The sequence below is a fragment of the Sceloporus occidentalis genome, unplaced genomic scaffold, assembly GCF_023333645.1.
Source record: "Sceloporus occidentalis isolate IW3139 unplaced genomic scaffold, rSceOcc1.0.p SCAF_7, whole genome shotgun sequence".
Taxonomy (NCBI): Eukaryota; Metazoa; Chordata; class Lepidosauria; order Squamata; family Phrynosomatidae; genus Sceloporus; species Sceloporus occidentalis.
The window spans coordinates 16528526-16544655 of record NW_028316987.1 but is presented as its reverse complement, the minus strand read 5'-3'; the positions used below and the strand labels follow the sequence as shown (position 1 = coordinate 16544655).

Sequence of the window (16130 nt, the reverse complement as noted above, 5' to 3'; positions counted from 1 at the left end):
TTCTATTCTAAATAACTCTCCCTAAATCATAGATACCAGGAGTCCATTAAATGGGGCCATGGCAATAAAAGTGGAATCACTGTGCTTTAATTACATAGAATATCCAGGTAAAGTTTAGGAAGGACAAACAGATTATCAAAGGGTATAAAAGGACTGTTGGATGCTAAAAATCTGAGTAGTTTGCACCCAGTGATCTGTCCATGGTCCTGTCAAACGTGGTCCTTTTTGCTTGTCAGAAAGGCTGGGCTGCCTGCATTTGCCTGCAAGTATCATAGTGGAGTTTTCACTGTCTGGTGACCCAGATTTTATATAGGTTCTTGAAGTTCAGAACTGAACAGTGGCTTTCTTTTGGTAGTTTTAAAAAGTACCTGAAGTCACAATTACAATTTTTAAAGTTCTGCTGCCTAACCAATCATAGGTACATTTTTAGAAATAGTTTTTAATTAATCCAACTCATGAATTAATCCAACTTTAATAAAATTGCAGTCCTAACATATGCTTTATATACATAAGGGAAGTATCTATAATAATAAAGGAATGTGTGTATATGTGTGTCTGTTTTTATAGCAGCTCAAGACTGCAACCTAGACACCTGTAACCTGGCATATATAGAAAAGAGCAGGAGCAGCACACCCTGGGACTGGTTTTTTTAATGGATCATCTAATTTCAGTTGACGTAAACCTATCAATAGCTTGCAGTTCCATTGTCAGTCACGAGATGAGACTTCCCTAACCAGCACAAAGGAAAGAACCACCAGGCCTATTTATTTTACTAGAGTTCCTCCTTGCATCTCCATATGTGCCAGAAAACATGTCATGTGCAACTGCTGTTTCCCTCCAAATTCCTCAGAAAGCTAAAGAGAAAAGGTCTTGGTGGCTGGTGAAGTAGACAGGGGAAGAAATCAAGCAGAAAGGCTGAATGAATGTCAGGCGAGAAAAGGATGGATGGAAAGAGAAAGGCCGGGGGGGGGGGTGGTTGGAATAAAAGGAGGCAAGAAGAAAGATTAAAAGCAAAAAGCATGGAGGTAGGCTCATGGAAAAGGGAGATGGCTCCCTGGGTGGAAGAGCAGAAAGGGCACTAGTTTAGTGAGTGGGAGGGGAACAGGTGTTGTCTAACCCATGAAAAGCTGGATCATCATCATCATCATCATCTTAAAGATGTTTCAGCTTCCCTAAGCAATGTAGATATTGAAATTATACAAAGCAAGCTGGTTCACACACAAATTTCTTTCTCTAAGAAAGGAGTTATTGTTTTTTAGGCATGTGGGAGGTATGGCTGCTACTGGCCACTAAGCTCCCATGGTATAGCAGGTTTAAAATTCCCCTGGTTCTTTAGGTTTGGATTTCGGGAAGCAATGGTATTAACTAGACATCTATCCTTCCTGAGTGCAGGTTTAATTTATAAACATACTTTAAAAACTGATAAACCTTCCAAAGCTAGAGAGCCCCAGGGCAGGTGGCAACCTTATAAAACAGAAAGCCAGTAAAAGGCTACTATAAAACATTTAAAATGTTAAAACACAGAAAGTCAAATAAGCTCCCAAGAAAGCACATGTTTACCCGTGCAAGTTCTTATGTTACTCTACTTCTTCTGGGCTTGCCCTGTCATCTTTTGGGAATGGAAGGGGAAGGAGAGGAGGCTGAAATTGCATCCTTCTTGGGATGAAGCCTTTTTGAACCTGTGCTCTTGTCTTTCTACATCACACCAGGTAGGAAAAGTGTTACTGTATACTTTGGAGTGGGGAATTGTATGTTGCGGGGATCCTTTTCCCCATACAAATCTCCTCTTACCAATTGACTGGACTCTCAAGGAGGGGACCTGCTTAAGGCAAATTTTAACTAGCAGGTGAAGTCTGCATGGGGATGGACTAGAAAGCCATTTTCATGAAGATATCCTACTGCTGGGGACTCCCTTCCATTGGACACAGCATTTTTTTCTTGGAGTTTTATTTTAAATGTGCTTGGTATTTGTGGTTATATCTGCATTTTTGGGGTGCAGTTTTACAGTTTTGTAGTATTTCTTGTAAGCTACCTTGGGCTCATCTGTGAGAGTTAAGAATGGTGAATATAAATTCCAAAATCAAGTGTTCAAATTTTAGCCTTGTAAGAAAACCAAATGACTCTCACATACAAGCAGAGTTGTGCAAGTGAAAAAACCTGTGCCTAATGTATTTCCTTTCAAAATTACAGGACACTGAGGGATCATTCCTCCCATATTATATTAAAGTTCCAGAACTGGGCTGAGCCTTACTCAGCAGGCCTTTCTATTCAGTGTAAAGCTTTTGCAAAGCTAACGATTGTCAAATCTTCTTTGCAAAAGAAAATAAATGTCTAAGAATAGGAGGCAAGGTTTTTTGGCAGTGAACCTGAAAGATTATTTATAAAGCTCAATTACTTGACAACATGAAGCAGCAATAAATACTCTGCTGTCTCAAAAGCACTTCTCTGTTCTTGCAATGCCAGAGCCAACCAGACTTTTTGAAAGCATGTTTTATCCAGTGACAGATGGAATGAGTTAGTGAATCATGCACCATGCCCAATCCAAATGTCTTGCCTGGGCCTTCAATGGGACCAAGCATGGCAGCAATCAAAAACTGGTTAGCCATTAATTTGCTAGAAACATGTTAAGTTGATTTTGGCAGATCACATCTGGGTGATTCATTACCACAACACACTCAACTCAGCCCATGCCTCCTTATGATGCAAGAGACATTTGCAGTATGTTCTTGTGCCACCACGAATCTGGCAACGCTTTAGAAGAAGACACCACACCAGCGAGCCAGCATAAGTGCATCTTTATTTGTGAACATTCCCTCCATAAACTATGGTTATCTAGCTGACTTAACTGAAGCTTTGAGCTCCTTATAACAAACAAATGATCACATTTAAAAGATATTGTGAAGAAAGAAAAATGTTTTACAAACAAGATGGTTGTTGGACAGTAAATAATGCTTCAATATAAGAACAGAGGACCACGCTAATTCTTGGTTCATTGCAAGAACTGGGGTAAAGGCAGAAATTTTACAGTTTTAAGTTCTGTCTTTGGCAGAGAGACAGGGCTTTCTTGTGTCTACTGAAATATACATCTTGCAAGCAAAGCTACACTCTCTGTAAGTAAGTGTTTCATAAAAAGTGCCACAGAACTCCAATTCTCGAGATCTTGTATTCCTGAATATTTCCCTAAGGATCATCCCATCACATTGGCTGCACAATGTATTCATCGAATGGCTGGCGTTGGTAGCAAGCAATGCTGTCCAGCACCCACTCACGTAAAACTACAGTAGCACTGCACTGTGGTGGGAGCCCTGAAACACAAGACAAACAGTGAGAATTTTAGAATCTGTGCTCTCATTTCCCCCATCCCAAAGGCTCAGAAGTGCACCTTCTTTGAGAGCTTCATTGATGAATGACCTTTTGAAATGCCATGACACAAAGACAAGAGATGACAAGGGGCAGATGCTGTCAGAGTGTTTGCACAATTGGTATTACATTCCGCTACATTTCTACCAGGCAATATGTTTCACTAGCAAGTGACAGAGACATATGTAAGGGTGGGTCAAGCCCACCTTTTCCCTCCTCGAACAGGTCACAGCAGTCCCTCACTCCAAGCTGTTGATGATGGGGATGAGAGGCAGGGAATGTGTGTGATAGCCACAGAAGGAATGGTAAAACATATCTCCCTCTGACATTCTCATTTTGAGAAGCACAAATGGAAAGCAGAGAAATGGCAACTGGGAAGCCAAACTAGTACTACAAGTCACGAGAGCTTATCTTTACTAAACATAATCATGAGGACAGAAAGTGAGGCTCTCCAATTACTGTCTGCAGGTATTCCCAAAACCATTTGTCAGCTCCCCAGGAGCAAATGACTGGCTGTCTTGAGAACAGGAGGCCAACAGAGCACAGATCACCTTCCCCCAGGAGCTCTCATTTGCATCCTAGTTTGGAAAAAGCAAGAAAGTAGGCACCTTTTTCAAGCATGGGAATGGGCAAACTTTTACAATTTCTTACTTTTTCCATATCTAGCAAAAATGAAAGAAGATACCCACTTCTCTCCCACAGGAAAGGTGAAGGGTTGACAACAATGAAGAATAAGGCTAGTTGAGTAAAGCTGAATTAATACTGGCTCACAGCTTAGGAGGTGCGAAGCAAGAAGCTGGACAAGCCTGGCTAGAGCCAATCAGTCGAAAGGTCTATCAGGAAAAGGACACAACCGATAAGATCTGAACTGTTTTGGGAGCTGAGAATATGGAAGTAGCTCAAGAAGAAGTGTTATTTTGTTTCAAACCAAGATGTGACAATGTACTTGGGTAGAATGAATATAATGCTAGAAATAAATGTTTATTGTTTTTATTTTGTACAGCCCTGTCTGGATGTTTTAAATTAATGATTAAAAACAAAAATTTTAATGCTTTACCACATTGAACCCACCAATCAACATAGCCACCTGCCCAGTATAGCGGACACCTTGAGGTCCAAGTACCAGATGGAGAAAGTTCTTAGGGATAAAACAGCCAAGCGATAGGAATCCAATGATTGGAACCATGGGCCAATATGAATAGGGGTTTTGGCACAGTAGGGTTAATTCTGTTTTCACTAGGCAGATACCTCCCAAGTCTTGTATTTATTAATCTAAGCCAGCAGAGAGCTGGATGCGTTGTATCTAATGTTATGCTGGGAGATGCAGGTGGTACTATAATCTCACCTTGGCAGGCAGCGTCTTCTATCCAAGCATCAGGCTGAACAATCACCACAGCAGAAGAGTTCTAAGAGGTTGTGAGATAAAAAAGACAAACATGAAGAGAGAGGTGGCATTAGGATCAATTGCTATCTTTGACTGCAGACAAGCAGGAATGTTGGAGCAAACTGTTATTCACTTTGGAGCAGCACTCCAACTAGATGTGAAGTTGAAGAGGAAAATAAAATCCTAGAGGGTCACAAAACTTCATCTAGGTGACAAAGTAATAGTGAGGAAGAGCATATGACACTGCTGAAGAAGCCATGCTGAGAGGGAAAAGGTAGTATTGGAGTGGCTTAAACGTGCACCAAAAAATAAACTCTTCCCAATATATGCTACCATTCATCAATTTACAGTTCTCATTCTGCTATGTTGATCATGGATTTACTCTCAGACTGCAAGTCAGATGTTGCAATCCTAAACTGCATGCTCTGTGTGTGACTATCTGTGTTTCTTGCTAAAAGGAAACATCAGAGCCAGCAGAAACTGGCTTTTTATTGAGGACTCAAGAAGGCAAGAAGATATTGTGTCTCTCCCTCTTTTTTTCAGCTGACTCATTTGCCTGGACCCACAATAATTAATATACACACTTACTGTTGCATGGGCAAATAAATGAGGTTGTTTCACAAGAGAGGCGCCACACAGCTCTACCATCCACTCCAGTTGTTCTGAGCAATTTCCAAACAGAGGAGATAGATAGAATACATTGTTAAATGACAATGACAGAGAAGTTTAATCCTAGGACTGCCGTAACATGCACAGCTCAAACTGGTCCCCAATATCTATGTGGAGAAATACTGGGGTCAATTTTGGGGCATAAAGTTTTAGACTTATAGACCACACACACACACACACACACACACACACACACACACACAGAGTAGATATCTAAGAGTTCAGGGATGGGGATTCTGACTGCACAACTTATCTGCCCTGGCCTTAGGATAACCAGAAACAAAACACATTAATGCAAAAATAAGCAAATAAATGCACATTCATATTTACAATCTACTCAGCTCCAAAAATTGTTTTTGTTGGGGTAGAATATCAAAGAAGATATTCTCATTACTATCCAGAGATATATACCACTAAACGTATATCCAGCGGTAGCTATGTTGGCCATACAGCAAAGTACAATAACTTCCAAAATCTACAAAACAGCAACAACTTTACTGGGTTAACCATTAATTCAGCTAAAGAAGGGGGTGGATAGCCTCACACAGAACAGAGGCAGCCTTGATCTCAGAGGAGGTTTATTCTTTGTCTCCCAGGGCCTAGAATGATAGCCCTCTATACCATCTTCACTGAGAACAACAATAACAACATCTTGACAAATGTAGATAATACTGTTTTGTGAATTTTGGATGTTACTGTAATATACCACTGAGTGATCAAAGAATTTCAGGCTATCATGGCCATTTAGCACCATCTTCCTGGTGACAGAACAACAGCAAAGATGAAAGCTTTGCTGCTGTTCACATGATCACTTATCTTTGAATGTAGAAACTCATGACCCCTTGAAATTTGACCTAGTCCTCCAAACTCATGCCAGGCATTTCAGTCTCTTTACCTGGAAGCATGTCAGTGAATGGTCCATAACAGCATATTTCGAGGCCTTTGAAAAGCTGGAAAGGAAATCAAGTGTATTACTCAGGCTACGTAAGTGAATTCCTTGAAAGACAAATTCTGGAACTAATATAGGTGTGAAATTAGAATTCTGTCTAGAATCTAATTTAATTTGAGCAGGTTAGAAAATGAAACATATTTAACAAGCAAAGCTGAAATGTATTTTGAGCAGCTGTTTAGGCAATGGGTCCCTGTTACTTGTACCTCAACTTTGCTCCTTGTGCTTCTGTAAGAATCTCCCCCTTCCTCATCTCCCTCTATGCTCCCTCCATTCTGCACAACTTCACCTGCTGCAAGCCACTTTGCTTTGATTTTCTGCACCCATAACCCTGTCCTCAGGCTGGCTGATTCCCATGCCTGGAAAGAAAGGTCACTGAAAAGTCACATAGTATTAAAGTATTATTTCTTCATTTTGATCTTATTGTCCCCAAGTCTCCCAATTTCATTTGCTTGGTTCTGTTACCTCGTCTCCCTAGATTAAGACATTTTCCTGAATCACATAATATTAATGAACATTCTGACTGTAGAAGGGAAAACAGTAACATAGGAAGCTGTTTTATATAGACTAAGATCATTGATCCATTTAGCTCAGCATTCTTGACACTGATTGGTTTTCTCTGTTTTCCAGGAATTTTTCCAACCCTCTCTGGAGGTGCTGAGGGTTGTTGAACTTGAGACCTTCTGCTTGAAAACTATATAATTTCCAATGAACTACAGTATTTCCCCACAAGCAGGCACTGAAGATTTAATTGGATTTGGAGATGATTCTGACAGAGGGCTTATAGTCCGAAAAGCTCATGGTGTTGACTGAAAGACTGGAGAGAAATTAGTCCCTCATGTAGCATGCCAGTTAGGGAACGGAGCAGATAAATGGCTAAGGAGGAGCGAATTTGGGGAAAAGGATGAAGAATCCAGGAAAAAAAGGTGGTGGGAAAGAGATCAGAATATATAGTCCTGAACAATCACATCCACTATAAGAATCACAAAAGAAAAGGTCCAGAAGCATCCTTCCACCTGCACATCTCCATGAATGGTTTTCCTGGACAGAGAAATAAAAACTGGCTAGAAGGAGAGAGGAGTCATTGTAAGAAATGGACAAAGAACTTTGAGCTCAATGTGCTGGTTGTGGATTGCTCCTTCAGCCATCCAGAGAAGTCTTCCTTTTACTTGCACAAACCAAACAAGAAGGAGCCCTGGTGGCACAGTGGTTAAATGCCTGTACTGCAGCCATTCACTCGAAACCACAAGGTTGCGAGTTCAAGACCAGCAAAAGGGCCCAACCTCGACTCAGGCTTGCATCCTTCCGAGGTCGCTAAAATGAGTACCCAGACTGTTGGGGGCAAATTAGCTTACTTGCTAATTAACGTACTTGCTGTTCACCGCTATGATCTTTGGAATAGCGGTATATAAATAAAACAAATTATTATTATTATTATTATTATTACTAGGCATGGGAAAGAGATGGAAGTAACTGACTGCTTGCTACCATCCCGTCTTACTCCAGGCAAGCCCTCATCCTAGTGTGAGAAAAATTGAGTGTGACAGTGGTTCAGAAAAAAAAATTAAGCTGCTGAAATGGAGGAGAAAGAGAAAAGGCTTTTAAGAAATACACCACTCGGGTCTCTCTCTTCCCACTCTTAACCAGTATCTCCTCTTCATATCACTATTAGTGCAGTGCAAATAAGCAAAGAATGCAGGACCCAACTGGCAGGCATCCTCCTTTTCAGACTGGAGGGTAGAGAGGCATAAAAGATAAATCAGGTATCAACAGAACAGCGTCTTGAACACTTTTTGCACCAACTATGATGCCCAATCATAAGATCCACCCTTCCTCTTTGAAGAAGTAGCTATTACTTTCTCTCTCTATAGCAACAGGGCAACATGACATTTTGTTATGTTGCCAGCATCTTTCCATATATATTTTTAATAATTACAAGGTCATAGTACTTATAAGATTAAAAACAATTTTAAAATAATAAAGAACCAGCATTTGCCTGCTCACTTAGCCACAACATTTCAATGATAGGAATTAGAAAATTTCAGTTGCTTATACAGAGAAGGGAGGATGACTAGAACGATTAGATGTCATAACAGAACATACTCATCAGAGGAAAGCAGGATATAAATTAAATAATACATAGATATATACTCAGGAGGGTGTGTACTACCTGTCTGCACACATTCTATGTCCAGGGATACACACACACACACACACACACACACACACACACACCAATAAGCATAATTACATTCAGTTACATCATGCAAACATACCTCAGAATTATCTTATGTGAAAACTAGTTTCTACAAACATAGAATGATCATTTTCTATGATGGACAGAAGCATCCTGTGATGGGCATACTCCTATGGATATATGAATGGGGGTTACACATAATCCCTGATCGTTTTAATTTCTTTTGCAGTTATAGTGGTTAAAGCATACCGTTCCAGCAGGAGATTCCCTTGCCCTTTTGGGTCCTTGATGGCTTCTCCCGTTGATTACATCTCCTTTGACTTCAAAGTCCTCCTGGAAGATAACAGAGATGATAAAATCAGATGACAGTGAAACTTTATTTTGACTAGTTTTGTGTGGCTGAAGCAGGGAAGAAATGTTTCCATTTTAGAAGCTGGATCCCTCTTAGTCAACCTGAGGGATGAAGAACTTCTAGTATCAAGAAACATCTTTATTTTAAAAATATTTCTGAATTACATTCAACCAGAAAATAGCCATTACTTAATTAAACAAGCTCTCCTTGGTATTTAGACTACTGATGAAACTTCAGTGGTAATACAACAAATGGTACAGTAAAATGAGGCTTACATATAAGCAAAGACAGTTTTATTTTTGTTTTTGACATGTAAGATATACTGAGCAACCAAGAGATGATACACAAAAATGCTTGAATCCAATTATGGAAATGAAACCCATTAGCTAATTACTAGAGCTCCATTAACGCTCTTCTGTTGAAGGGAGATCATGCCACAATAGAAAATGCCATCCTCTGAAGTAAACAGGCAACTACTTCAACCTCTTTCCCCAGCCCTTCACTCAACAGAGGAGACTCCAGTAGCACTCAGCACTCTCTCGCAGAGTTTGCTCCCAAAAAAGCTTACCTCAACTGACAAATGCACATATATACTGTACTAAGTAGTGCTGAGAGAGTGAGGGAGCATGGTGAAGCTATCCACAGTCAATTCAGTTGCCATTTACAAAGACAGAGGCAAGAGGAACAAGATTCACAGACATCTCTGTCCACATGACAGACCAGCATTCAGAGTGCTGGTCATGACCTATAAAACCCTATACAGTTTATATCCAGACTAGTTGAAAGACCCTATCTCCCCATAACAGCAAGGGTCCTAAGATCTACCAGAAATAAAATTTAAAATATACTCATTTAAAATGCATAGTTTAAAACTGAATAGGTAGTCTTGTTGGAAGAACCATATGAATGAAGAACCATATGAAGATGAACCCCAGATTCTAAAAAGTGAGGTGGAAGCTGCAATAAGAGTAATGGGGTGGGGTGGGTGATCACCAGGAACAGATGATATCCCAATTGAACTGCTGCAATCCACACATACAGAATCAACTCTAGTGTTAATTAATATATGTCACAAATATGTAAGGCAAAGCAGTGGTCAACAGACTGGAAACAATCAACAGTCTGTCCTTTCTTTACACGAGGTATCTGTTCCAGACCCCCCCCCCGGCCGCGTAAAGCGAATTCCGCCTATGCTCAAGCCCCATTTAAATGAATGGGACTTGTGCACAAGGCGGCGTGGCGTGACCATTGTTAATGGGGGGATTCAGACAGTCTCAACACCCCAAAAGTAACTGTCTCAGGGTTTGCTAGGAATGACAGCAGGTTCCAATAGCTGAGCATAAGCAGCAGTTCTAACTGGAGAAATCTATGGATGTAATTAGAGCAAATGAGAGAAGCTCACACCCCAAAACTGTTTTATAAAACAGGAAAATGAAATACTGTACTAGCAACCTTCCAGGACATACCCAGTGTTGAAACCTGCCTTAAGGGGAAAAATGTAACAACCCTACAAGATACCATTACAAGTGGAACATTATTGTAAAGTATTCATGTATTCTAATTCTTTTGAATGGTTTTTATTTTGTTTTAGTACAAGAAAAGTCATCTTCAATTGTCCATGAGTGTAAATGCCGACAGATAAAATATTCCTTCCATGCAAGAGACAAGTTATACATAGACTCTGAGGTCTTAGTTCTGGCTCTCAGTGTTTTATTCCATTCATCCTAGAACCAGTTTCACATCAGACTCCACCTAAACATTAGAAAGAACACTTCTTTTACCTCTCAAAACCCTTCTTTAAGTCAAATACCTCTGAAGATAACAAGTCCCCACAGCATCAGCCACATAGAACCAAAGTGAAACCCTGATGTGGCATCCCAGCAGGAAGCTCAGACTGACATGAGTACCGGTATCTTCTTCTAAGTTAGGATCAACATGGAAAGCCACAAAGCTTACAAAGGGTGTTTCAGGTGGTACAGAAACTGGTTTGGTCAAAAATATTAGCTATGTTGGCTGGGGGATTTTGGAAACTGCAGTATAAAGACTATAAACTTTTCCAAAACTCTAGTTTCAGTGGAGAAAAAACAACAACACTACAGCTGTGGGATTGGGAATATAAGGGAAGAAAGTCTCTCCCTATCCAGCTAATGTTTGGAGGCTGCCTTCCCAGCCTAGTATTAGCTGCCCCATTCTCACTAGAAAAAGAGAATATTAAAGGAAAGTCCAGACTCTTTTTCCTTTCTCCCAAGACTGTTCTATTCTCATTTATATATTCATAGCATTTAAACAAACAGCAAATAGTGGGCCAGGGTAGATCAACAGGGGCCTTTACTTCAAACTGTCCTCACCCCTCTTGTGATTCTGCAAACAGCTCCACAGATGAGCCAAATAAAACAACAACAAAAGACAGCCATACCTCATTAAGGACTCTTCCTGCTTTGAGTGAATGTTCAATCCCTAGGACAGATCAGACAGGAATTAGTTATTACCATTAAAGCAACCCAACAGTCCTTTTTAGCACCTGCAATGTGATTTTTAGTTCCTGCTTTGAGATAAGCAAGAAGCCTGCATCACTGTGGTGTAAAGGAGCAATCCCATATTTAAATAATACTGCCTACTGGCAGTAATAATAACAGGTTTATTGATTAGTCAGCTGACTGTATCAAGAAATGCACAATACAAATTGCAAAATACAATATAGAAAATCCAAGTGTCAAAATACAGACAAAAATAAAACTTGGTCACATCTAAAAAGCTCATATAAAACTAAGACAAGAGTTAAGAATGAAAACCAATCTAGCTAAATAAAAGCAAATGTAATAAAATAGAATGCAAAATACATTAGACTAAGATAAGAAAAAAACACCTATTTACTGCACCAGAATACCAGTGCTTTATTAACCGAAACAATTAAGGCTGTCTTGTAGAGATAAAAAAAAATCCCCACATCCTTCTAGGAACAAACAATGCATTAAAATGCAAATCAAAGAAAAATACAAAATTAATGACCAGACTACACTGAGAAAAATTAAATCTGATTTTCCTCATGTGCATGCTCTTCAAAATTCAGTCAATATCTTTAATTCAATGGATCTATTCTAGCCTGGGCTACCAATGGATTCCAGCCACAGTCTACTGAATTCTTGCTGGGTGCTGAACTGCACATTTGAGAAGTACAGTTGTAGGGTGTGAATTACAGAGTCTATACTGAATAGTGCAGAGAAAGAGGTGAAAAACAGCTGGTTGGGTTTTCTTAAGCCAAGTTAGGTAAACTGCTGAAAACCAGAATTGTATCTCCTACAGTTTTGCTTCATTCAAATTCAAAGCAAATAGGGAAAGTGATTGTGAAAATTGGGACTGCAGGTCTGTTTTCTTGATCTAAACTGCCCCACCAAAGCTTATGTTTGCCTTACAGGGAAACAATACAATAACCTGTACCTCACTTGTATATTTCTCCCCTGCTGTGCAGATTGTGCCTGGGGCATCAGCTATTTAAATTGGGCAACAGGATTTGTGGAGTGAAAAGGATTACCCTGTCCTGCTCCCTTTACATATTTCCAACTTTTTTTTAAAAGGAGGTGTGTTTGTAGATCTGATGTCATACCTCCCAGAATCTTGTTCCCTTTGGCCCTTCATCTATAACAGCAGGCTCAACAAAATCCTCCATCAGACTGAAGTTTCCAATGGCAGCATGCATGCTGAGAAACTATTTGCCCCAGGAGATGTGTTCAACACATACTGTGTTTATCACTTATCATTTGCTGTGGATTAATTTATTTAGGCAAGCTTTTATATCTGGATAGTTGACAGTCCTTGGACTGTGGAATTGTCTATTTTTTTCGGCCAATGTCTACCTACGGTATTTTAAGGCAGTGGCAACTATTGGCTTCCATATCAATGAGGCAGTACATCTCCTTCAAAGTTACTGAACCCTGTCTTCCCCCCAACCCCAAATAGGTTCAACAGCTGGGATAATTTCTTGAAAATTTGGACTAAAACCCAAAGTAGGCTTACTTCCTGAATGACATAAAACCTAGTTGCCACCATTATTTTAAGTACTGCTTACTGGATAATATATTCTGATAGATTGTTTTCAGTTGTTTAGATGACTTGAGGTGGAAAGGCAGAATATGTGTACATTTGTATGTAATGTGTACAATTATATATATATATATATATATATATATATATATGAGAGACACACACACACACGTGTGTGTGTGTGAGACAAAGCTTTCATAGCATGCAAATAGGGAGATCACAGCCATTTCAAGGAGCTTTCCTACTTACATTGGTAGCTTACCACCCATTTCTGTGCAGCAATACCCAAGAAGTACTTCAGGGTTCGTTCACAAACCCGATCCTCATCTGGAGATGAAGCAGAAGATTTTCATTTATTGCTTTGTGTCAATACAAAAACCCCAAAAACTAACAAACGAACACCTCTCTGGCATCCCACAAGGGCTTGGGCATCTCTAATGAGATTCCCCCGCCCCCTGTTTTTCCTTCCACAGCCTATTTTGAAAAGTGCCCAGAAGTTTGCTGGCTGGCAGAGGGAAAAGTGTAAAAGATGTCACAGACATCATAGGCACAAAGAATCAGCTGCACAAGTTATTTGGATTCCAGCCAGCGGGTCTGACAAGCAAGCAAACTTTAGGAAGATCTGCCAGGTAACTCGCAGTATATTACGTAGATTCATGAACTGGGCAGATTTTTTTATTCTTACACATTCAAGGCATTCTCCATGCACATACATAACATTTTCAAGATTCAAGGCACTTTTTGAAAGGCAGAAAAGAAATCTCTCCACCCCCCCCCCTTTTTTTAATGGTCTAATTTTCTGGTTAATCCATTATCACCATCTTCTTTGTGGTGATATCCCACACTTAGGGCAAAGAAAGCTGTCATTGACAACCTGAAAGAATATTCAAATAAAGTATTTAATATATTTGCTGATGATATAGAATTTAATATTGTTCTTGGGAGCCATGGTATGTACAAGGATCTGTACTACTGGAGATTTTATTCACTTTGTCCCTCATAGACACTGGTGTTCTGCATCTAGTCAGCTTTTCTCTTTTTTCCCCTACAATTTTAAGGGCCAAATGTGTACACTGAAAAAATACAAGAACTGAATCCCAGAATCTTGGACTTGACTTCGGTATGGTTTGCTCATAAATGTCAGAACCCCATGCAGTCTTCCACAGTCATTAAAAAACACAAAATTGAGCATGAATTGCACAGGAAAATTTGGATGTTAACTCAAAATCTTCAAAGACCAATGAAAATACTGTAAAAAAAGTCTCTTTAGTTCTGCCTGAAGTCCAGCATTCGATATCCAAGAGTGGCTATTCAGTAGAGGTATGTGGGCAATACACCATTCTGTGGTAATGACAGTACTCAGCACTTCAGCAATATTCAACATGGAGGTTCTGGTGACCTTTATGGCTAACAGCTGCTGATCTATGTGCATTAATATAACCAAAAGAAGAGGTATCATTCTCCAATTATTAATGTCAACCTGAACAACACTGCAAGACTCACTCATCTACCTACTAAGACAATGCAGATGGCAAGATCTTCCCTGAGTTCCCACTCACCAGTTTTCATTACTACATGGGTTGTTTCTTCAGCAATTTTATTTGACCAAGTGCTCTCAGTTTTCCTGGCAAACCGCTGCACTAGTCGCTAGAAGCAAAGTAAACAGTGAATTAGAAATAAGTAAACAGTGAATTAGAAATAATTCAGCATGTGATTTTATGTAGGCCTAGGATGGTTAACAACATTCACATGGTTAACTACAATAAAGCAGTCATTTAAAAATTACTGAAAAAAAGAGACAGTGCAGATAGTCTCCAAGATTAACAAGGCATGAAAAATTGAGAAGCTAACAGTTTGACAGGCCAATTATCTGTCAAGCAAAAGGAGCTTCAGACAGTAATGGAAGCTCAGGGAGATGAAGGAGATCTCCCCACCAGAGCCTCCATGTGACCACAAGCAAGCAGTCTTCAATGTCCCAGCCAAGCACAACTTTTAGAAGAGAAGGAGGTCCTTTAGGTCTCCTAACCCCAAACTATATAAAGCCTGAAAGGCCATAACCCGCACACCAAATCAGCCGGGATGTAGACTAAGAGATAGTTAAATCATTTAACAAAGGAGACATACACTGTCTATAACCAGATGTACGGTAATCAACAGCCTAGTCACTGCATCCTGGACTAGCTGAAGTTATTTGATCTTTTGAAATTGCCTCATGATGACCACATTGTCATAGTGGCATCTTAGGAAGTATAAACCTTCCATGACTGTAACACTGTCTGATTCCCAAAGCCTAACTACTCATTCAGCATATACACAGATACACATCCTCCATGGGTTGTCATACTGAGTAACACAAAACTGCAAATGTTTGACATGGAGGGTATCAAATTTTCAGCAACTATTCCCATGGAAGCTTCTATGTGAAAGTTGAAGCTCTTCAATACAATCAGTTTTAGACATGAATTCAAGTGTCCCATAAGGCTATGGGAAAGGGAACGGGCAAGGTAATAACAGAATTACATCCTGGACACATGCTTGAACCAGAAGACAGCTGGATGGGACAAGTAATTAGGAATCTGCCTTCCATCCTACAGATTCAACCTAATGTTGAATGGAGAATGGGGTGAACAAATGTGGGAGAAATCTACCCTATCCATAATTAGAACAAGATCTCTTGATGCATGCCAAATAAAAATGCCAACCAGAGCTGAACCCTGAATGGCTGATTTTTTTTAACAGCCTGATTATTCAGTGATAGGATCTTCAGAATTGGAACAGTCACAACAGCTAAAAGAAACCACTGACTGAGAGATGATCTCAATGGCAGAGTAAACAATATGTGGTCACAGCCCTTTCCTCCCTCCTTGGAATGGCCTAGCTACCTCTGACAACTATTATCTCCTATCACTTTCTGTTCTCCCATCAACCACACCAGACCCCCTCCTCCAAGCCTTGTGTTGCCTCCTCACATTCACTAGACACAAAAGGTCAGCTTGACTCCAGTCACTACAGCGACCAGAACCCCTAACAAGGTGAAGCTTGCGTTAGGCCTTCTGTTTCTCACCCAACATGTCTCTGTAGTGCAGCAGCAATAAATGACTTAAAGGTCATTATGGTTCATAACCATTGGCAAAATGTTAGAGGGGTTGCTGCTTCTGTATATTCCTGCATTCAGTCT

The 16130-nt window shown here is 40.0% G+C and overlaps 1 protein-coding gene across 1 annotated transcript in view; it reads right to left on the bottom strand.

Annotated features, from left to right (window-relative positions):
- Positions 1-743: 743 nt before the first annotated feature.
- BRCA1 (BRCA1 DNA repair associated) overlaps positions 744-16130 on the bottom strand; it is a 60672-nt gene continuing 45285 nt past the window's right edge. Inside the window, exons 14-21 of the mRNA XM_089532135.1 lie at positions 14512-14599; positions 13202-13279; positions 11328-11368; positions 8809-8892; positions 6309-6363; positions 5333-5406; positions 4706-4766; positions 744-3305 (exon numbers count right to left, since the gene is read on the bottom strand). Of these exons, the coding sequence (XP_089388261.1) occupies positions 3196-3305; positions 4706-4766; positions 5333-5406; positions 6309-6363; positions 8809-8892; positions 11328-11368; positions 13202-13279; positions 14512-14599 (591 nt within the window). The 3' untranslated portion in view covers positions 744-3195. The remainder of the gene's footprint in view (positions 3306-4705; positions 4767-5332; positions 5407-6308; positions 6364-8808; positions 8893-11327; positions 11369-13201; positions 13280-14511; positions 14600-16130) is intronic.